The sequence below is a fragment of the Littorina saxatilis genome, linkage group LG3 (assembly GCF_037325665.1).
Source record: "Littorina saxatilis isolate snail1 linkage group LG3, US_GU_Lsax_2.0, whole genome shotgun sequence".
In the NCBI taxonomy this organism is placed as follows: domain Eukaryota; kingdom Metazoa; phylum Mollusca; class Gastropoda; order Littorinimorpha; family Littorinidae; genus Littorina; species Littorina saxatilis.
In genome coordinates this window covers 70,692,227-70,716,893 of record NC_090247.1, presented here as the reverse complement: position 1 = coordinate 70,716,893, position 24,667 = coordinate 70,692,227, and the positions used below count along the sequence as shown (strand labels likewise).

Sequence of the window (24,667 nt, the reverse complement as noted above, 5' to 3'; positions counted from 1 at the left end):
AAGTGTGATAATGTTGTGAAGATACAAGATATATAAAAATATTACATGTACATGCTTTAGTTTGAGGCCGCGCAAGGTAGTGCAAGGTCGCGTAGTCTTTTTGCATGAACTGCCCAAAACAAAGGACATAGACACCAAAAAAACGTACAATATAAACCCTACTGAGCGAGCGATCCGGAACATTAGCACTGTGTTGTTACATTTGATATGAAAGACTAGTCCTCCAGGTGACCAAGTCAAAGAAATAAAGTTTTTTGTTTGTTTGTTTGCTTAACGCCCAGCCAACCACAAAGAGAAATAAAGTTAACATTCTCACAAAAAACCCACTAAATACAGATAATGAAACTTATGTATTGGTCGAGTACTTGTAATGCCAAGTTCCGCGACTGCACAACATACTTCTCAAAATATGTCAGTTCACTTACATGCTGCTCATTTATGACAAGCACTCTAATCAGTCTTTTGAATAGATCAATTTTCAGGAATGTAAGCACACAAAAATGATGTCAGTTCACAAACCACAGTTATAGTCTAGCACTGATCTGTTTTCGGGGGGTATAATAGTAATGGTTATGTTTGCGTGTTGTTTAGTGTGTGAGTGCAAATGACTATTTGTAGTTTCATGTAATTTTAAGAGAGCCTGAAACCGAGAGAGAGAGAGACATCGAGACAGAGAGAGAGAGAGAAAGAAAGAGAGAGAGAGAGAGAGAGAGAGAGAAAGAAAGAGAGAGAGAGAGAGAGAGAGAGGGAGAGAGAGAGAGAGATCTAAGACAGAGAGAGAGAGATCTAAGAGTAGAAGTAAAACCTCTTCTTACAGCCTATCCTTACACCCAAAACAAACTTCTAGCGGGAGAGATCATGTTTATATGTGTGTATTGGATACCATGCATAAATGAACAGTTTTTTTTGTTTTTTTTGTTGTTGACCTCAGTTGCATGCAGGCTGCTTCAACCCTTCCTTTTTTCTTGTAAATAGGCGGTGAGCATCCTTCTTCATTGGTCTTTTTTCTTCTTTTTAACTCCAACATACTCACGAGACATGGACATTTTCTCTTTACAATGGAAATATTCCTTATATTTACAAATCAAATTTTCTACTTAATATTTGAAACTCAAAAATTACAAACACTGATCCCCGACAAGTTGTCTTTCTACTCCGTGCAAGAAGGAGGTATATCTATTCCAAATATAAAAACATACATTATGTCTTTAAAATTATTGTGGATGAGAAAAATTTTTCTTGGTCCCAAGTGGAGGGAAATTCTCTTGCGCAATTGTCCGGAGGTTGAATCAGTCCGAAATTTCGGACCCAAAATATTAGCAAGAACAAATGTCAATCCTTTTTGGAGAGATGTTTTTGAAGCATATTTGGAATATTATGGAACATTGGAAGTTACAACTAAAGATGAAGTTCTTGCAGAACCTCTGTTCTTCAACAACAAGTTTAAAATTGGTAATAATTCCTTTCATTATAAAAATTGGTCAGACAAAGGTGTTTTTTATGTGAAAGATTTGTTACAAGAAAATGGAGTGTTTTTGGATGTGGAAAGCTTTAACACAAAGTATTCACTTTCTGTCAATTTTTTGGAATACTATGGATGTATTAATAGTATAAAATCATACTTGCTCAAACATAACACTGTTGTGGAAGATAACCAATGTATGCCCTGCATAAAGGCTATTAACTGTATTACAAAGGATTCAAAAGGATCTAAGGTGTTCTATGACGTGTTGATAGGTAAAGCTTGTATTCCAAACGCATGTACAAACTGGGAAAAAATACTAACACAAACACCAGTTGAATGGCCAAAAATATTTAACGTTACTAGGAAAATTCAAGAAACAAAATTAAAGTGGTTTCAGATAAAAATAAATAACCGAATACTTGTAACAAACTGACAGTCCTTAAGGAAATGAAAGTTGTTAATAGTAATTTATGTAATTTTTGCAAAGTTGAAAAAGATTCGATTTACCATTACTTATGCAAGTGCCAACATGTCAGAACCTTTTGGGCTGAGTTTGAACAATTTCTAAAAAGGAAATGTGATAACTGTATTAGACTAAACCTTACTGATAACTTGATACTTTTTGGTTTTGACAGTAACATAAAGACAGATCAAGGCTTTGATTTCATACTCTTGAACGCTAAATTTTTTGTTTATAAATGTAGAATCAATAACATCAGACCATGTTTACGTGTATTTTTGAAAGAATTATCTTATCTACATAAAATTGACCAATATGTTTACAGTATTCATATGAAACAATATCAGTTTACCCTTAAATGGGCTCCATATAATGCATTATTAGCTGCCATATAAATTATGTATTATGTTGTTTTGTCAAATATTTATGTACCTTGAATTGTTTGACAATTAATTCATGCATGCCTGAATAAAAAATGTTGAAGAAAAAAAAAAAAAGTTGTCTTTCTAAAAATATTAACACACATTTTCCCAATTAATAGTACGTGATTTACAAAATTTCTCATCTTTTTACAACAACTTGTGTCTTGATAACCAAATATTATATCCTGCATCTTAAACTTAACCCTTAATCCAGCCTTTTCCTCTATCCAGTTTTCTATCTTCGTCCAAAACAACTTTACCGGTATGCACTCATAAAAAAAATGTTCAACAAAATCAACTTCCGTACAACATATACAACATCTGTTATTCTCCCTGACTTGCATTTTACATAATAAAATATTTGTTTAATATATGTTATGTAAAATTTTCCATTGCAATTCTCTTAACCTCACTTCTTTGGAAACATAGGCAATGAACAGTGTTAAATCAAAAAACATTCTCGGGAAAACACGCATTTACACGAAGAATGTTCTTTCTTTCTTTATTTGGTGTTTAACGTCGTTTTCAACCACGAAGGTCATATCGCGACGAGGGAAAGGGGGGAGATGGGATAGGGGAAAGGGGGGAGATGGGATAGAGCCACTTGTTAAGTGTTTCTTGTTCACAAAAGCACTAATCAAAAAATTGCAACGTAGTACAATATATGACCTTACTGGGAGAATGCAAGTTTCCAGTACAAAGGACTAAACATTTCTTACATACTGCTTGACTAAAATCTTTACAAACATTGACTATATTCTATACAAGAACCACTTAACAAGGGTAATAAGTGAAGAATTTTATGGGTGAGAAAAGGAAAGTAAAAGGACTTTGGGGAGGCAGAAATAGAGAAGAAACAAGAAAAAGATCCTAATTAGGTTCACGGCATCGAGAGTGATGCGACCTTCTCTCAGAAGTTAGTAGAGAAGGCTCCCCCATCCACCACCCGGGGGACGCGCCTCTACGCCAATTAGGGGGCGCGAGGCACGAAGAATGCAAGACTGACAATCTTTGAGATGTAAAGCTAAAAGCATGTTTTATTGAACAATATGCCTCTTTCACAAATTTCTAGACTTAGAAAAATAGAGACAAAAACAAACAAACAAACAAACAAACAAACAAACACACACACACACACACACACACACACACACACACACACACACACACACACACACACACTACAGAACTGAAACAAAATTGAGTAAGAGATTGAATTGCTCAAGAGAAAAAAAATTCATGAATTGCATGTGATATAAACGTTCTTTGCACCAAAACCCGGAAGCACATTGAACACTTTTAGGAGAATGACAAAAGGGCAAAAACTAAAAACTGTTGAGCCAGTAATCCTTAAGTCGATTTTGTGAAGACTTCATAAAGTTTTTACTCAAAAGTGCTGCGGCCAGCCGGTATACTTCGCATAGTCGACTTGTCTCAGTTCATTTAAGACTTGAAGGATTCAAACAACATAAATGAATGTCATTTGTCATAAACATTGCATCTTATATCTAAACAGATTTGTTCTGATCATATTCGAAATTAAAAGTGACTGTTACAGTGGAACCCCCATTTTAAGACCCTCCAATATAAGACTCCCTCTCTTTCAAGACCCTGTTTTCTCAGATGTTCTGTTCAAAACCTTTGTAAAATTTACCCCTCATTTAAAGACTCCCTCCTTTTTAAGACCTGATTTTCTCAGATTTTTGGAGGTCGTAGAAGGCGGGATCTACTGTATAACATAAAAGAGGGGGAAAAAAATGTTCAAAAAAATGTGAACCTCTCCTTTTTGCTTTAAAAAAAGTGAACAACTAGAAATCAAGTTTACCTGGTTATTCATAAAATAATAGAAACATATACAACATATACATATGTAACTCAAAAGAAAGCACACACGTAAACGCATGCACACAAACACAGTGCGATGCATGCTTGCAACTTTCTTGTTCACAAAAACACTAATCAAAAATTTGCTCCAGGGGCTTGCAACGTAGTACAATATATTACCTTACTGGGAGAATGCAAGTTTCCAGTACAAAGGACTTAACATTTCTTACATACTGTTTGACTAAAATCTGTACAAACATAGAGTATATTCTATACAAGAAACACTTAACAAGGGTAAAAGGAGAAACAGAATCCGTTAGTCGCCTCTTACGACATGCTGGCCGGGGAGCATCGGGTAAATTCTTCCCCCTAACCCGGGGGGGGGGGGGGGGGGGGGGGGGGGAGATGGGATAGAGCCACTTGTTAATTGTTTCTTGTTCACAAAAGCACCAATCAAAAATTTGCTCCAGGGGCTTGCAACGTAGTACAATATAGTACCTTACTGGGAGAATGCAAGTTTCCAGTACAAAGGACTTAACATTTCTTACATACTGCTTGACCAAAATCTTTACAAACATTGACTATATTCTATACAAGAAACACTTAACAAGGGTAAAAGGAGAAACAGAATCCGTTAGTCGCCTCTTACGACATGCTGGGGAGCATCGGGTAAATTCTTTCTCGTCCCAACCAATATTCTTTCTTTATTTGGTGTTTAACGTCGTTTTCAACCATTCAAGGTTATATCGCGACGGGGAAAGGGGGGAGATGGGATAGGGGAAAGGGGGGAGATGGGATAGAGCCACTTGTTAATTGTTTCTTGTTCACAAAAGCACTAATCAAAAAATTGCTCCAGGGGCTTGCAACGTAGTACAATATATGACCTTACTGGGAGAATGCAAGTTTCCAGTACAAAGGACGTAACATTTTTTACATACTGCTTGACTAAAATCTTTACAAACATTAACTATATTCTATACAAGAAACACTTAACAATGGTAAAAGGAGAAACAGAACCTGTTAGTCGCCTCTTACGACATGCTGGTTAGCATCGGGTAAATTCTTTCTCGTCCCAACCAATATGGGACTCCCCCTAACCCGCGGGGGGTCCCAACCAATATGGGACTCCCCCTAACCCGCGGGGGGTTTGTATTAATATTTGTTTGTTTGTTTATTTATTGCTTAACGTCCAGCCGACTACGCAGAGCCATATCAGGACGAGGAAGGGGGGGATGAAGGGGGCCACTTGTCAAGCGATTCCTGTTTACAAATGCACTAACCCATTACTTGTGTCCCAGCAGGCTTTAGTAAAACTAAATTAATACCTACTGGAAGATTACCAGTTTCCAGTATGTTAAAATAGGCTTAACCTATCTACTGCTGGACTTACATCAGAACACTAACAGATTAAACTATACATGAATCGCGAGACGAGCGGCAAGAGAAGAGAGTTTTGGAAAAAATACAGGTGAATGAGCAAGAAGGCAGAAAAAAGAAAAGAATTCATGAAGAAAAAGAGAGCATGACAGGAAAGAGGAACCAAAAATCTACCTAACAGCAAACTAGAAAGCTCCTGCGGTTCCAAAAACAGGAGGGGCCTTTAATTTCATAACCGCAGTGCCCCACTGCGGGATTGTATTAATATGAGTTGCCTCAAACTACTAGGGCCTGTGAAACTACAGCCACACACTTAGTACATGCGCACTCTTGTCTCCTGTATGTATTAACATGAGTTGCCTCAAACCACTAGGGTCTGTGAAACTAGCCCCACACTTAGTAAATGCACACTCTGTCTCCTGTAGGATTGTATTAACATGAGTTGCCTCAAACTACTAGGGTCTGTGAAACTTAAGCCCAGACCTGTTTACCCCCATAAGTGTTTTGGAGTAATGCTCAGCCCCAAAAATAGTAATCCTGGCACAAAAATAGTAATCATCCAGCATTCGTCGCCAATTACAACGCACATGACAACTGTGTCTGCGAAACGCAATCATGCACATATATCCATCATTCACAAACAAAACACATCAGTCAATTTTTGTAGTCATCATAATTTCAACGAAGATCACATCAAAAGCACATGCATCACTGATTCTTTTTCTTTTGCTCGTAGTAGGCTTTTTTCAGTGTGTCAAGCGCTTCTCTACTGTACTTGCGCTTGCCGAATGAGTGAGGGCGAGACTTCACCACTAGAATAAGGCTCTCCAGCGTCTTATCAGACAGACATGATCTCTGGTCAGTCCTGTGCTTTTTCACCCCATTTTGCCATTGAAAAAACAATGCCAAACATGTGAATTGATAAAAAAAATTTTTTTTTTTAAAAATCGTACTCTTGACACGGATAGCGGAATGGCGTATTTTTTGCAGAAAATCGTAATAAATTACGCCAAAATCGTAAGGGTAAACAGGTCTGTAAGCCACACACTAATTAGTACATGCACACTCTTGTCTCTTGAATGATTGTATCAATATGAGTTGCCTCAAACTACTAGGGTCTGTGAAACTAGCCACACACTTAGTACATGCACACTCTTGTCTCCTGTATGTATTATTAACATGAGTTGCCTCAAACTACTAGGGTCTGTGAAACTAGCCACACACTTAGTACATGCACACTCTTGTCTCCTGTATGATTGTATTAACACGAGTTACCTCAAAGTTTGTTTGTTTGTTTATTTGTTGCTTAACGTCCAGCCGACTACGCAGAGCCATATCAGGACGAGGAAGGGGGGGATGAAGGGGGCCACTTGTCAAGCGATTCCTGTTTACAAATGCACTAACCCATTACTTGTGTCCCAGCAGGCTTTAGTAAAACTAAATTAATACCTACTGGAAGATTACCAGTTTCCAGTATGTTAAAATAGGCTTAACCTATCTACTGCTGGACTTACATCAGAACACTAACAGATTAAACTATACATGAATCGCGAGACAAGCGGCAAGAGAAGAGATTTTTGGAAAAAATACAGGTGAATGAGCAAGAAGGCAGAAAAAAGAAAAGAATTCATGAAGAAAAAGAGAGCATGACAGGAAAGAGGAACCAAAAATCTACCTAACAGCAAACTAGAAAGCTCCTGCGGTTCCAAAAACAGGAGGGGCCTTTAATTTCATAACCGCAGTGCCCCACTGCGGGAAGTTACCTCAAAGTACTAGGGTCTGTGAAACTAGCTACACACTTAGTACATGCACACTCTTGTCTCCTGTATGTATTAACATGAGTTGGATTGGATTGGATTGGATTGGATCAGATTTACAGTCCAGTGAGGTTACCCTCATGGAAATTCGGGCTGCTTTCTCCCCGGGGAAAGCGACCTGCCATATATACGGCGCTACCCATATTTTTTTTCCTGCATGCGTGTATTCATGTTTCCTGAGACTTAATGCCGTGTGAGATTGAATTTTTTTTAACTTTATTCCAAGTCCCACGGGTATTTGATGGACATTTTTATCTATGCCTATACAATTTTGCCAGGAAAGACCCTTTTGTCAATCGTGGGATCTTTAACGTGCACACCCCAATGTAGTGTACACGAAGGGACCTCGGTTTTTCGTCTCATCCGAAAGACTAGCACTTGAACCCACCACCTAGGTTAGGAAAGGGGGGAGAAAATTGCGGCCTGACCCAGGCCTGAACACGCAACCTCTCGCTTCCGAGCGCAAGTGCGTTACCACTCGGCCACCCAGTCCCTTGCCTCAAATCACCAGCTTCAGTCTGTAAACCTGGCACCACATGGTCGACATGTGTTCTCTCTAACCTTCATGTATTAAGGCCGTTCACTAAACTATCAGGATCACCTTTTGTATTAAAATTTCTTTTTCAGGGATCAAGTGACCGCCGCTCAAATAAGGGTACACTTAAAATTGACCAGACGAAAATGTAGGGCCAAAAGGATAATCGCCAAAAAATCACAATAGGCAAAACCTTGCAACTTTGATATATATATGTTACAGTAAATTCATCAAACCAGTGAATTTGTAAATTTACTGAAATTTTCAGTAAATTTGTAAATTTCCTGGGTGTCAAACTCAGTAAATTTGTAAATTTCCTGAATTTTTCAGTAAATTGGTAAATTTACGGAGTGAATTTACAAATTGACTGGTTTGATGAATTTACTGTAACATATACGAGAAGAAATTCATATCATTATCTACCCTGAAGAGATTGGTTTGTTTAGCTACCTTGCATATTTCGTCTGCTTATAGTCCTACTGATGGAGGTGTTAAACGCAAGAGCGGTTAAAACCGGGAATTTTTGCATCATGTTTCATGACCAAAATAAAAGCTGCACTTTAGCAATGACTTGTTGGATTGCTTTGAAACTTTCAGACCATTTGCATGAACCTAGTCCCACACTTCATGCACATATATAGCTATTCTGATGGACACGCGGGGGAATTCGGGGGCTGTGATTGGATGGTCTCTTCCGATCATCAAAGCATAATCAATCAATCAATCAATATGAGGCTTATATCACGCGTATTCCGTGGGTACAGTTCTAAGCGCAGGGATTTTTTTTTTTGTTGTTGCCAATATCCAAAAGCATATTGACAATAACAAAGATCACGCATGGTTCCGGTTTACCCATCTGTACCTTACAATGTTTCAATCGACAACAGCACACACTGACAACTTGAAATTCTTCTCGGGAATGTTTTTCAGCTTTACAAATGTCGATAGCATACCCTTTTCTGCTAACTTCCTGATGAAACAGGACTAAACCCATTATTTGTACTGAGCGAACGACGAAGAAGAAGAACCAATTATTTTCTGTCCCTAAACACCACAAAATGCCGAAAGTCGAAAGATGTAGTACAAACAGGGGAGTAAAACGGAACAGCCGTTTTTGTGTGCCTGTGTGAGCTCAGTTGCCGACTGACACAAACTTTCGCATTCGGCTTTTCTTATCTCGTAACTCCACACTAAATACCCCAATTCCCCTCTGAAGTATTGATGTTCAACCCATTGCACTAACATTCATGTAGTCGTTTATAACTGAGGTTGAAAAATTCGCTTCATGACGAGACAAGTATTAATGGCCTGCATTCACCAAACTGAAAAATTCCCTGCCGTCTCTTCGCGTTGTACGGATTAGCTTTTCTCTTCTCCTCCCCTTGTTGCATCCTAGTTCTTCAGTTGTTTCTAGTTTTCCGTTGATGTTGTGTTTTGGTCTTCTTCATAAGTAGTCTTGTTCAAAATTAAAAAAACTCAAACTTCTTTTTGTTGTATACGAATGAACTAATAAAAAGCTGTTAATGTTGTTTCCGACGCTCCTACATGTGTAAGCTTATGTTGCTTCCAATGTCCATACTAAGTAACCCTAGCATTACACACAGTACATGTATGTACATGTATTGTTTTCCTTCTATGTTTTAACCTTTACCGTGCTTCGTGGGTCGTGGAGGACCCAGAGCCCCACAAAATCGTCTTCAGCTCAGAACATATTTGGAGTGTTTCATTGAGACTTCATGTAATCTGCAATCACCATACGACTGTGTATATGTTGCATCCCACTCTGAACATGCATACTTTTTCTGTCCTGTGTTTTTTCAACATGTGTTTTTCCAAACCTCCATGCTGCATATACCTAGCATCACACTCTTTCTTTCTTTCTTTGGTGTTTAACGTCGTTTTCGCCCACGAAGGTTATATCGCGACGGAGAAAGGGGGGGAAGAAGGGATAGAGCCACTTGTTAATTGTTTCTTGTTCACAAAAGCACTAATCAAACAATTGCTCCAGGGGCTTGCAACGTAGTACAATATATGACCTTACTGGGAGAATGGAAGTTTCCAGAACAAAGGACTTAACATTTCTTACATACTGCATCACACTCTGAACATGTATACTTTTCTTGTTTTGTCAACATGTGTTGTTTTAAACATCCACGCCATATAAACCTTGCATCACACTCTGAACATGCATACTTTTTCTGTCCGGTGTTTTTTCAAACCTCCATGCTGTCCTCGCATGCCGCTCTCAACATGCATACTTTTTCTGTCCCGTGTTTTTTCAACATGTGTTTTTTCAAACCTCCATGCTGCTTATACCTAGCATCACACTCTGAACATGCATACTTTTTCTCTCCTATATGTGTCAACATGTGTTGTTTTAAACATCCACGCCATATAAACCTTGCATCGCACTCTGAACATGCATAATTTTTCTCTCCTCTTTGCGTCAACATGTGTCGTTTCAAAGATCCACTTTGTATAAACCTAGCATCACACTCTGAACATGCATACTTTTTCTCTCCTGTGATGTGTCATCATGTGTCGTTTCAAAGATCCACTTAGTATAAACCTAGCAACACACTCTGAACATTCATACTTTTTCTCTACTGGATGTGTCATCATGTGTTGTTTCAAAGATCCATGCCATCTAAACCTAACATCACACTCTAAACATGCATACTTTTTCTCTCCTGTATGTGTCATCATGTGTTGTTTCAAAGATCCACGCTGTTTAAACCTAGCATCACACTCTGAACATGCATACTTTTTTTCTCCTGTATGTGTCAACATATGTTGTTTTAAACATCCATGCCATATAAACCTTGCATCACACTCTGAACATGCATACTTTTTCTCTCCTCTTTGTGTCAACATGTGTTTTTTCAAACTTTCACGCTGTTTATACCTAGCATCACACTCTGAACATGCATACTTTTTCTCTCGTGTATGTGTCATCATGTGTCGTTTCAAAGATCCACACTGTTTAAACCTAGCAGAACACTCTGAACATGCATACTTTTTCTCTCCTGTATGTGTCATCATGTGTTGTTTCAAACCTCCACGCCATTTAAACCTAGCAGAACACTCTGAACATGCATACTTTTTCTCTCCTGTATGTGTCATCATGTGTTGTTTCAAACCTCCACGCCATTTAAACCTAGCATCACACTCTGAACATGCATACTTTTTTTCTCCTGTATGTGTCAACATATGTTGTTTTAAACATCCACGCCATACAAACCTTGCATCACACTCTGAACATGCATACTTTTTCTCTCCTCTTTGTGTCAACATGTGTTTTTTCAAACCTCCACGCTGTTTATACCTAGCATCACACTCTGAACATGCATACTTTTTCTCTCCTGTATGTGTGATCATGTGTCGTTTCAAATCTTGACGCCGTTTAAACCTAGCAGAACACTCTGAACATGCATACTTTTTCTCCCTTGTATGTGTCAATATGTGTTGTTTCAAATCTCTATGCCGTATAAACCTAGCATCACACTCTGAACATGCATACTTTTTCTCTCCTGTATGTGTTAACATGTGTTTGTTCAAAGTACCCGAGTGTATAAACCCAGCATCACACTCAGAACATGTGTACCTTTTCACTCCTGAATAGGTATGGGTGAACATGTGTTTCTTCATATTACTAGACAGGGCGAACCTTGCATCACATTCTGTGCATGCATGTTTTTTCTCTGTGACAAACGTGTGCGTGCTTTGCTTCAGATTACTTGAATCTACTTGTTTCAGTCGGGTATCACACTCAGTACTGGAATGTTCCTCTTGTTTCAGCCCCGCATCAAACTTGACACTAGAATGTTCCTCTTGTTCCAGCCAGGTATCACACTCAGTACTTGAATGTACCTCTTGTTTCAGCCAGGTATCACTGTGAGTGCTGTCAGTAGCTTGTCCCCCAAACGTCTGCACTGTAGGCATGGTAGCTGTGTTCTCTGTGGCCACAGCACCTCTGACCGGCACTGAAAAATGAAAGTAAAACCAAAGCCATATGAGAATGCTGATCATCATCCCAGATTATTACCAATTCAGTGCCCCGACGGATTCTAGGTGACCTGTTAAATGTTATAACATCCAAGATTTAACATCAGTGATGCATGTCTGAATGGTCTGGATGGCGGAATGTGTCTCTGCAGGGGGACTGGGTTTATACAGCTGGGTGTCATCAGCAAAAGACTGATTTAAAACAGAATGGTTTTGAATCAGTGTGGAGAGGGGCTTAGTGTACATGATGAAAAGGATGGGACCGAGTACTGAACCTTGAGGAACGCCGAAAGAAAGTGGGGCTGGAGCAGACATCTGGCCATCGACAAGCTAAAAATTGACAAAACAAAGTAACAAGTCGCGTAAGGCGAAAATACAATATTTAGTCAAGTAGCTGTCGAACTCACAGAATGAAACTGAACGCAGCAAGACCGTATACTCGTAGCATCGTCACTCCACCGCCCGTGGCAAAGGCAGTGCCCGTGGAATTGACAAGAAGAGCGGGGTATTCGTTGCGCTGAGAAGGATAGCACGCTTTTCTGTACCTCTCTTCGTTTTAACTTTCTGAGCGTGTTTTTAATCCAAACATATCATATCTATATATTTTTGGAATCAGGAACCGACAAGGAATAAGATGAAAGTGTTTTTAAATTGATTTCGAAAAAAAAATTTTGATAATAATTTTTATATATTTAATTTTCAGAGCTTGTTTTTAATCCGAATATAACATATTTATATGTTTTTGGAATCAGCAAATGATGTAAAATAAGATAAACGTAAATTTGGATCGTTTTATAAATTTTTATTTTTTTTTACAATTTTCAGATTTTTAATGACCAAAGTCATTAATTAAGTTTTAAGCCACCACGCTGAAATGCAATACCGAACCTCGGGCTTCGTCGAAGAGTACTTGACCAAATTTTCAACCAATTTGGTTGAAAAATGAGGGCGTGACAGTGCCGCCTCAACTTTCACGAAAAGCCGGATATGACGTCATCAAAGACATTTATCAAAAAAATGAAAAAAACGTTCGGGGATTTCATACCCAGGAACTCTCATGTCAAATTTCATAAAGATCGGTCCAGTAGTTTAGTCTGAATCGCTCTACACACACACACACACACACACACGCACACACATACACCATACCCTCGTTTCGATTCCCCCTCGATGTTAAAATATTTAGTCAAAACTTGACTAAATATAAAAATGTAAATCAACAATATCAGCGTGATTTATTCTACAGAATGAAACTTCAAATGCTGTCAGATAATACTCTCTTTATCTAAAAAGGTACCGCCCATCCTCTGAGTGTGAAATGCCGACCCGCTCACTTGAAATCTAAATTACCTAAGTTCGGAAAATCAAGTGAAATTGCGTCACTCGCGTTACGTCAAATGTATCTTTACGTCATTTCCCATCCGTCTTGAGTCGGTTCTAAATCTGTCGCTCTCTATTCAACAAGAAAAAGCGAAGCAACCGAAACGCATGGTTTATCTTGTGAGATTGTTGTGTGTCAAACGCATTTGATCTGTGAATATTCATCACGTCAGGAGTATTACTCTGATTGGCTGACCCAGGTCACAAGAATTCTTTCACTGACAGGCATAATCAGGTAGGAGCGCTCCAGTGAGTTCCCATTGCGGCTGTTCTGTCTAATTCGCGAGGTCGCTTCGAAATTTGTTTTGGTCGAATTAAACGGTAATAAAACCGTTATTTCTAATATGCGGACCTTTAGCAAATGACAACAGTCATGTCTCACAAACGATATCAGCATTCGCCTAAAAGGCTCATGCTTGATATCTTTTTTCTCGACATGCCTTGTTATCATTTGCTAACAGTCAGCATATTAGAAATAACTCATAATAACATCAATTGTAATTCAATCAAGTTTGCGTTTTAATGAAACAGATCCTGTGATTGGTCAGAAAGCCCAAACTCATTAAAAATTACCGGTCATTAATTGTCGAACTCGCTAAAAAATCCATTAACAACCTGCTGGCGAGGCGCATTGATACAGCCTCAACTAGTCTCGGTTAAATTTGAGGGGACATTTTACAAGTAGGAAATATGATGGCCAACGAAATACCGAGACCATAAGGTATGCGAAGTGATGACGTCGAATACGTGGCGTAAGTTGATGCATGAATTCTTCCGGACTACGTCAGTCAATTCCAAAGATCGCTTTTGTGATGAAAAGTATTTGTTTTAGAGTTTGCTGTCCAGAAACCCGTCAAAAAAGAAGAAAAAATGTGTGTGAAAGAAAACAAAACAGGAGCAGATCGAGTGATACGATAGGAATACAGAGACATATTTCTTGGGACTTGACCCTTGCAGGTAGGTGGACTGAAAGTAGTGTGTGAACAGAACAGAACCAATTCTGTCTGTTTACAACCGCATGAAAGCAGGAAAGTCGAGATCGTCGTCAGATTGAATTACAATAACATTAACATGCTTCCATTTGAAACTTCGAGGTCTTCATCGTGGATCGACGCCCTCCCAAAGTCTAATTGAAGCCCTCCGTCGCTTCGCTCCGTCGGGCTTCAATTACCTTTGGTCGGGCGTCAAGCCCCGATGAAGACCTCGAAGTTTCAAATGGAAGCATGTTAATGTGTAAGTGTTTCTCCTGTTTTCTGTTTAAAAAAATGAAGACCTGTTAACCTTCGCCCGACCGGGTTATCGACTACACACGAAGACATCGTGGGGCCGTGCGGACCCATGCTTCTCAAAGTAGGAAAAATATGCATACCCTTCCGTAGACCCATGCTTTCCAAAAAAGCAAAAACGTGCATCCCCTTCCGTAGACGCCGTGGTTAAATTTTTGCGAGACGTAATTAAATAAATTAATTAATTTAATCCTTACCGTGCCGACTAAAGCTTCTCAAAAAAGGAAAAACGTGAAATACCCTTCTGTACACGTTGTGAAGCCGTGTGGACCCACATTGTTATGTATTAATTTCGCTCCACGCCACTTGCTTATAAACTCCTAAATTAAACATCGTAGAAAATAATGTTTAGAGCCAATACCTGAAGGTTTGTGACTTCTCTCCCTAGTTTTCATGTAAGTTCCTTCAGTTTGAGAAACATCCAGGGTCCGCACGACCCCACGATGTCTTCTGTGTGTAGTCTAAATCTGACCTTTGTTTTTTCAATTACTTCTCGCTGAAATTTAATGATCTTTTAGAAAATAAGAGCTTTTTAGGTGTCTGAGGCATTTCTAAAAGCTCATTAAAAAATTCCAACTGGTTTAAGAGATATTTGCAATTAAACTCCCTTCTGGGTCCACGCGGACCCATGACGACCAGCAAAGGTTATACACCCCTGCACCCACACACATACACACACACACACAGAATGGCTGGCAGGAATGCAAGCAGTTGCTTATCAGTAATTTCAGGCCTGAGCCAGTAATCAAACATATCTGACTGGAAACAGAATGTTTGAAAGTTCTCATACACGATCAGAAGACACTGCAGGTGCATCATTCACACAGCTTTACCTCAAAATAAAAACAAGTCGCGAAAGGCAAAATTACTACATTTAGTCAAGCTGTGGAACTCACAGAATGAAACTGATCGCACTGCATTTTTTCACAATGACCGTAGTCCGTAGAAGGCAGTGAAATTGACGAGCCTGTTTAGCGCGGTAGCGGCAGCGCTGTTGCTGCACAGCACGCTTTCCTGTACCTCTGTTCATTTTAACATTCTGAGTGTGCTTTTAATCCAAACATATCTATATGTTTTTGGAATCAGGAACCGACAAGGAATAAGATGAAATTGTTTAAAATCAATTTCGGAAATTTCATTTTAATCATAATTGTTATATTTTTAATTTTTAGAGCGTGATTTTAATCCGAATATAACATATTTATATGTTTTTGAAATAAAAAAATAATGAAGAATAAGATGAACGTAAATTTGGATCATTTTAAGAAAAAAAAATATTAATTACAATTTTCAGATTTTTAATGACCAAAGTCGTTAATAAATTTTTAAGCCTCCAAACTGAAATGCAATACTAAAGTCCGGCCTTCGTCGAAGATTGCTTTGCAAACATTTCAATCAATTTGATTGAAAAATGAGGGTGTGACAGTGCCGCCTCAACTTTTACAAAAAGCCGGATATGACGTCATCAAAGACGTTTATCAAAAAAATGAAAAAAACGTCTGAGGATATCATACCCTGGAACTCTCAGGTAAAATTTCATAAAGATCGGTCCAGTAGTTTACTCTGAATCGCTCTACTTACACACACGCACAGACACACAAACACACACACATACACCACGACCCTCGTCTCGATTCCCCTTCTATGTTAAAACATCAGGGATGTTGCTACATATTCATACCTAAAGGACAAATGTCCTAGCTCTTCAACATCAATAGGACATTTGACCGCTTTCAGATATTTCAATAGGACGTCAGAATTGTTTCATTTTCAAGAATGACGCTCGCCGTGTTACCCCCTGTTTTTGACCCTAATGTAGCACAGGATGCCGTTGAATAGCCAAACGTGTTCAGCTTTTGTTGAACTTTGGCAGGCTTTATTCGTATTGTTCGGTGGCATAACTCAGTGCGCTTCGTCAAAATGTCTCGAACTGAAAGCAAAAGCAGACGCAAGGCTAAGTCAGTTGGAGTTGTCTTCCATACTCCTAACTTTAATGTGCTGCAGACGGGTGTCACCCAAACGCAAGATCCGCATTGCACAACTTCAGTGCACCTGTACGCGAGAGTGCTTGGTCGCTTTTTGAAAATGTGTATCTTGAAAGGAACATTAACGAATATTCCGTCGCGATATAACCTTGAATGGTTGAAAACGACGTTAAACACCAAATAAAGAATTAACGAATATCGCGGTACTACTTGTCTCCGAATACCCCCGAAAACATCCGAAAACATCCGAAAACCTCATCAGAAATTAAGAAAATTCGTCCTTAGATCGTGTTTTGTAACATAATTGTTTTCAATCGTGACTTATATTTGAGTTGTTCTTTGCTAATGGTGACTGCGGTGGGTGACATCAAGTAAAATCAATTTTTTAAATTACGGGGAATGATGGTGACAAAATAAGATAATTACTGCATTCTACTGATGTAGCAGTATCAACAAAATCACCATGAAGGAAAATAATATGACAGAAGTAGCACTTATTCCTGCTTGTTTTCGTTTTTTGTTCACAAAATGGCGGCCAAAACGTGGAATGACAGACCCCTGCCATGTTCACAACACATTTCAAACCGACAGCTGCTCTAGAAAGGATAACTGTTATCATTCAACGATAACTTATACTTGGATTAAACTGCACAAAATCTTATTTGGACAACTGACCCTCTCCTGCTCGCGTGCTGCGTCCGATAAAAAACTGGTAACCTTCGAACGCGCGTCGTCACAAATCCGATCCACTGAAGAAAGACAATTTGCCGGCCTGAGCGCCAGGAAGGCAAACACACATTTTTATTTTCAAATCATGGCATCATTATCGATAGATGAAGATATTTGGTCGCGTGAATATACATCCGTCACCTCGCAACGGTGACTTTCGTACCTGCCGTCACAAACGTTCGCCAGGTTACCCCGATTTTTATTTCTTCGCTCGCGCAGTTGAGCATGGATTGTTCTCGTGCGGCCTCAGTTTGTTTGTTTATTTGTTGCTTAACGTCCAGCCGACTACGCAGAGCCATATCAGGACGAGGAAGGGGGGGATGAAGGGGGCCACTTGTCAAGCGATTCCTGTTTACAAATGCACTAACCCATTACTTGTGTCCCAGCAGGCTTTAGTAAAACTAAATTAATACCTACTGGAAGATTACCAGTTTCCAGTATGTTAAAATAGGCTTAACCTATCTACTGCTGGACTTTCATCAGAACACTAACAGATTAAACTATACATGAATCGCGAGACAAGCGGCAAGAGAAGAGATTTTTGGAAAAAATACAGGTGAATGAGCAAGAAGGCAGAAAAAAGAAAAGAATTCATGAAGAAAAAGAGAGCATGACAGGAAAGAGGAACCAAAAATCTACCTAACAGCAAACTAGAAAGCTCCTGCGGTTCCAATAACAGGAGGGGCCTTTAATGTGCGGCCTCAGTCCGGAAGACGGCAGGGTAAACACACAAATAGTGATGATGTCCCGAGTTTTGTGTACTACATAGAAAAGTTTGTGTACGGCAAAATTGATGACGTGTCACAGAAGCGAGGTAACTCCGTTCGCAGGTTACTTTCGCGCGAAATGTCTCTGTGCCACCGCGGTTTCGTCCTGAAAATCAACCGTATCGCATTGATTTTGCGAAAACTGAAAGTTCAGGTAAGTTGCACAAGTTTCCTTAATGCTTACTTCGTAAAATTATTGATGTTAAAGTTGATAGTATAGTTATTTTAGAGCACAGGACTTAAAAATTATCGGGAGCTATGCAGCGACCGGCCATTCTCGAATGGTTTCATTCGTACGCAGGTGACCACAGATAATAGTTCTGCGAAGTTTAGGTGGCACTCTTCGCTGTTTTTTGGCAATACAGTTGCAGAACTGTTTGTGTTGGTATTGTCTCCTTTATAACATTCATTTGTAGCATAATTTGATTGATTGCACCAGTACAGCGTAATACATGCACAAGTATTGGCAATTTGGTGTCGCGTGATTTGCAGGTTACCTCTTTCTGTTTTGATACATTTGAGCAGTAGTTTGCATTTGATTCTAATAATCTGTAGGTATTCCAAGTTACACCCTTTTAAACAATAACTGACCAAAATATCCCTGCCCTGCTGTAAGCAGTTGTGTTGCCACAAAAAGATCAAACTACAAGGTAACCTGCAAACGGTGTCACAAAATTACTGAACCTAACAACACTAAACTGTACATCAAAAATTCTTCAATACATGACAAACTAACAGCAAACACTCTGTTTTCATGGAGTTTACTCAAATTGTTTCACAGAATTAGTTTATAGATATGCTGTGTAAATTTGGTGTCACAAAGTACTGCAGGTTACTCCATTGTGACCCCCACCAGTCAGTCTGCTTTTTTGTCCGAACCATAAAAGTTCCTGACATTTTCTTTTTAGACTCAAATAATACAAGGGCTCCACTTGACAGGAATAGTATTTTCCAGGTTGTAGCTGCATTTTGAAAATTTCAGTAAGTTTCCACTGTTTTGTCACCAATAGCAAAGAACAACTCATTTGCAACTTTTCATTTTCATTTTCATTACATGTACTTTATTGTCCCATCGCTGGGAAATTCGGGTCGCTTCCTCCCAGTGGAAAGCTAGCAGCAACGGAGTCGCGCTACCCAGGTGTCTGCGTGTTTAGGTGTATTCAGCCACCTGCACTTATGGCAGAATGACCAAGGTCTTTTACGTGCCATTGTGATGACACGGGGGTGGGACATGCCTTCTGTCTCTGGGTCTGCACATAAAGTTGACCCGTGTCCGTCCCGGCCCAAATTCGAACCTGCGACCTTCCGATCACAAGTCCAGTGCTCTACCAACTGAGCTACCGTTCATGGCTTTATTTTTGTGTTTGTGCGAGGATTTACGAAGGAGCGGAAGCACTAATCACGTGACGTCATCAATACTTGTGCTTTCAAGTAACAAGAGTTCCCGGTTACCTCCCTTGCACTGAAATTGCTGCATTGTGCTTTCAAGTAACAAGAGTTCCCGGTTACCTCCCTTGCACTGAAAAGTGAAATTGTTGCATCGATTTCGTCGAAAATCCGGCTCTCAACCAGGCATGGTACTGAAGGAATGGCAATTTCAGCTGAAATAAAGACGACTTTTTACTAATTCAAATGTGTTTAGTGCCCTCTCCTTGAAGCTGAGAGGGATATAAGTGAAAGATAACAAGGCTTGAGTAAGAAAAAATAATAATCTCAAGTCAATCAGCAGATTTTTTTAAATTTTTAAATTTTTTATTTTTCTTCGGATTTTCGTTTTCGGCGGATTTCCGCCGATCGGCGGAAGAGTACCATGCCTGTCAACACAAATATAAGGGTGCATGTAGCATGAATCAGGCTTACTTTTCACAGGCATGTCCAATACTTCACTTTGAAGATAAATTTAGTTAGTCTAGATGGGGTTTTCAGGGGTTTTCGGAAGTTTTCGGGGTTTTCGGAGACAAGTAGTACCCGAATATCGCGCTGTCCGAAGGAATTGAGTTCTTATCGGACAATGCCAGCGCTCAGTTCAAAACGATAGGACATCTGACCGCCATGCGGCAATGTGAATCGGACATTTGAGCCTCTAAATCAGTCTATATCCGATGTCCGACGCCTGACGACATCCTTGAAACATTTAGTCAAAACTTGACCAAATGTAATGATGCAATCAATTCAGGTTGTCCTTCAACAAAACACAGCCACATTCCACCTCATGGGCGGCCCCGTCTCCTTCAGTTAGTGTACATGTTCAGAAATTGTTTGTTTGCTTGTCCTCTTTTGTATTGTTTCTTCAAACACCTTTGTAACTAATTTTTATAGTTCATGAAATTATCTAAAGGAATTCTGTCTTTGATTTAAAGGGATTCTTTCTTTTCTTTCTTTTCTTTATTTGATGTTTAACGTCGTTTTCAACCATGAAAGTTATATCGCGACAGGGGAAGGGGGGAGATGGGATAGAGCCACTTGTCAATTGTTTCTTGTTCACAAAAGCAGTCTAATCAAAAAATTGCTCCAGTTTTACAATATATATACGTAGTACAATATATGACCTTACTGGGAGAATGCAAGCCTCCAGCACAAAGGACTTAACATTTCTTACATACTGCTTGACTAAAATCTTTACAAACATTGACTATATTCTATACAAGAAACACTTAACAAGGGTAAAAGGAGAAACAGAATCCGTTAGTCGCCTCTTACGACATGCATGCTGGGGAAAATCGGGTAAATTCTTCCCCCTAACCCGCGGGGGGATTTAAAGGGATAGTATCCACTGAAAAAGGTCTTCAGATCGCTTTCAAAGCATCACCGTAAGATTCTATGTTAAAAATAATGCTACCATCCATGAGGAATAACTTAACTTTGCAAATTCAACAGTTTTGATAGCTAATTAATTGTTGTAACAGAATCCAAGAAAAGCGCACTCTTGCAATGGTTGGGTGATTTCCCTTGTCAAAAGTGTAAACAATGGCGTCTTCCTGCGATCATTTTAATCAGACAAGGTAAGTGTTACATTTTCCAGCTTTAGTTAACGTTGTCTGACAGGAAATAAAGCTTTCAATAGGACAGTCAGTATCAGTGTACAAGTTGCTCTCAGCAGGACTGCAAATGAATCGATCGATGCGAGTCAAAAAGCCCTGTAGCACTCAAAAAGATTCGCTTTGACGAAGATCATGCTCGTACTTTAGAAGCAGTACTCAGTCAGATTATCTTGGACATATGTGTTGCCTGTTGGTGATCATTTCAAATATGTCTCTAAAGTCGCGCTTTTACCTATAAGCTTATGCATTTGTTTCAAATTCCATTCATGTCACCGATCGAACACAGGGAACAGTAAACGTGCGAGAGTTCGAAGCAAAGCGCATTCATGTTTCAGACAAATAGAGAGCTCTAAAAATTATGTCTTTTCTCATAATAGTAACCCAAAAGAGAAGACATTATACTTATCCCTCTGAACAATGTCGAGGAAATCAGTGTCTAGTGCATTTGTTGTGTGTGTGTGTGTGTGTGTGTGTGTGTGTGTGTGTGTGTGTGTGTGTGTGTGTGTGTGTGTGTGAGAGACTTGTGTGGCTCTGTGTGTGTGTCACTGTATGCATGTATGTGACTGTGTGTGTGTCACTGTGTGCATGAGTGTGATTATGTGTGTGTGTGTTTGTGTGTGTGTGTGTATTACAGACCTCTTTACCCCTAAAACATTGCATGTGTATTTTCTGGGAGCAAAATGAGGCAAATGTGTAGTTTTGTAATTGAATGTGTAGAATTTCTCGTCGACCTATCACAACAACAAGAACAATGATTGCTACTTTTTACCACATGTATTGATTGACTGACGGAAAAAAGGGAATTGCAGACAGTGCAATGAGCATGATGTTTTCCTTTCCGCGAAGACAAGGCATGGGTAGTCCTGATGATATTTTGGCAGAAAGACTTGGTTCGGCGCATTGCTCGTCTTTTTCTTTTTGGTCGGTGGCCTTTCGGAGTCATTTTCTTCACAGTTCTCATCTTCACTTTCGTGTGCTCTGCGTTCAGCCATTGTGTCGATACGCCCGCATGGTTTGGCAGTAACGCTTTCAGTTGTGCCCGGCATTTACTTGGAGAAGCCTATTCGGCATTAACAAGCTACAACGCAACGCCCGTGGGCGCTTTACGCGCTGCACGCAGCAAACGACTGCTGGCCGAAAAAATGGATTGGAAAATGGATCGGTCAAGGGAGATGAAGAAAATTACGGATTGTGATATGCGTAGCCGAAACAATACCGTTTGCGTGCAGGGACGGGGCGGTGTGAGAGCACAACGGGACAAGGAACAGGTGTAAAGACGAAAAAGAAATTTTTTTTATTTTTTTTTAAATACCGTTTGCGTAGAAAACGACAGACTTGCGTAGTTGCGTAGTATATTATTCAAATTCGTAGTTTACTACGCTCAATGTGTAGTGTAAACAGGTCTGGTATTATGCTTGTGATATAATCACATATATATTTTTATTTTTGTATACACGTGAAAAAAGAGTACAATTGTTGTGTGTGTGAACGTTGTGTGCCAGCTGTCAAAACTCAAGTGAGCTTTTCCTGATTATGACTGAAGTTTGCTACAAATAACTCATTAACTGTAAGGGAGATTGATTAATATATAGTGTATCCTTTTCAATCAATCAATCAATCAATAGGAAGCTTATATAGCACGTGTTCCGTGAGTACAGTTCTAAGCGCTTGTTGAAGAGTTGTCAACACAGGACTAACAAAGAAACTAACATCTACAGACGGACACGAACCCTATCACACACTAGCAAGCCCTGATAAACATACAACAAAAAACTGTTTAACAACAATGTACACATAGGTCCAAACAAAATAATATTAAGCACATAGAAAACACCTCTCACAGAGCACAGCACAAGAATGTCTTTTGGGGCGCAACACATCACGTCGAACATGAAAGTCGCAGTCAGCTACGGGAAGAACTGAGTCTTCAACCTACTCTTGAACGCGTCAAGAGAGGGGCTCTGGCGCGAAGCTCAAGCGGCATGCAGGGAGTTCCAGACGGAGGGGCCCGCGGAGGGAAATGCACACTGACCAGCAGATGCGAGTTTCGAGCGAGGGATGTGAAGGCGGAGTGGGTCAGCAGCAGAACGAAGGGGACGGTCGGAGATCTGGGTGTATAGGTCCAGGGAGGATTGAAGGTACTCGGGAGCAGAGTCGTTGAGACAATTGTAGACCAGAGTGGACAGTTTGTAGGAGATTCGGGTGTTGACAGGGAGCCAGTGCAAGGAGCAAAGTAGGGGGGTGATGTGGTCTCGCTTCGTCTTCCTCAACGTCAGCCTGGCAGCAGCGTTCTGGACTCATTGTAGGCCATGAATGGATGAGGCGGGGAGGCCAGCCAGAAGGGAGTTGCAGTAGTCCAGACGACAACCAGCTTGACACAGGCGTCGTGGGTGAGGTAGCGACGGATGGAGGCGATGCGTCGTAGGTGGAAAAAGCAGGTCTTGATGATGAAGGAGATGTGTGTCTGCATGGAGAGAGTGGAGTCGAGAAAGACGCCAAGGCTCTTGACAGCAGGGGAGAATGGAACAGTCGCGTCATCCAGCTGGAAGTCGGTCACAGTGAGGGAAGCAATCTTCTGTCGTGTTCCAACGAGAAGGGCCTCCGTCTTCTCACTGTTCAGCTTCAACTTGTTCTCAGTCATCCAGTTCTTGATGTCAGTGAAACAACTGGAGATGGATCCCAGGAGATGGTCAATGTCCTCCGGCTTGGCGCTGTTCTGGAGCTGCGTGTCATCGGCAAAGGAGTTGTAGTTCAAGCCGTGGCGTTCGATGACCAGGGAGAGGGGTTGGGTGTACAGGGTGAAAAGGACAGGGCCGAGGACAGACCCTTGTGGGACGCCGAAGCGGACAGGGACAGGCTGAGAAGAGAACGAATCAGTGGTGACAGTCTGAGAGCGGTTCTGGAGGTAGTTCCGGAACCAAGAGAGGGCGGTGTCGTGAATGCCGAACGTGGAACTGAGGCGATCGACGAGTAGCTGGTGGTCGATCGTGTCGAAGGCCGCGGAAAGGTCCAGCAGCACAAGGGCAGAGACGAGACCGCTATCTGTTGCGTTCAGGAGGTCCGTGGTGATTCGCAGGAGTGCTGTGGTGAGGGCCGTACGCTGACTGGTACACTGGCATCAGCGAGTTCAATGACAGGTGGGCGCTCAACTGCTCCAGAAGCTTGGAGAGGAAGGGCAGGTTGGACACAGGACGGTAGTTCTTCAACTCGTTGATGTCAAGGCCGGGCTTCTTGATGAGTGGGCGAACAATGGCAGACTTGAAGCAGTCGGGAACGACGCCTGTGGCCAGGGAGATGTTGATGATATCTGTGATAGACGGCAGGAGCTTGTCCAGACACTTGTCCAAGCATTTGTCTTCATTTTCAGGCTATGGAAGTTTTACGTTCAAAACAACAAGCGGCCAGGCTGCTCGTGCAAGAGAAAAGTGCACATCAAGGCAGGATAGGGAGAGGAATTAGCAGAGGTGTGAGCTGATGCAGAGGCAAGGACTGGTCCAAGTCTTCTCAAACTGAAATTGGTTTGCTGGGCAAGAAGGCTGATCAGATTAACAATTTGAAGGTAAGTGAGGACTAG

The 24,667-nt window shown here is 40.4% G+C and overlaps 1 protein-coding gene and 1 long non-coding RNA gene across 2 annotated transcripts in view; one reads left to right on the top strand and one right to left on the bottom strand.

Annotated features, from left to right (window-relative positions):
* Positions 1-24,667, top strand: part of LOC138963162 (uncharacterized) — a 103,778-nt gene that overhangs the window by 1,462 nt on the left and 77,649 nt on the right. The window lies entirely within an intron of this gene.
* Positions 1,032-24,667, bottom strand: part of LOC138963151 (gastrula zinc finger protein XlCGF58.1-like) — a 38,999-nt gene continuing 15,363 nt past the window's right edge. Inside the window, exon 4 of the mRNA XM_070335185.1 lies at positions 1,032-11,883. Within this exon, the coding sequence (XP_070191286.1) occupies positions 10,391-11,883 (1,493 nt within the window). The 3' untranslated portion in view covers positions 1,032-10,390. The remainder of the gene's footprint in view (positions 11,884-24,667) is intronic.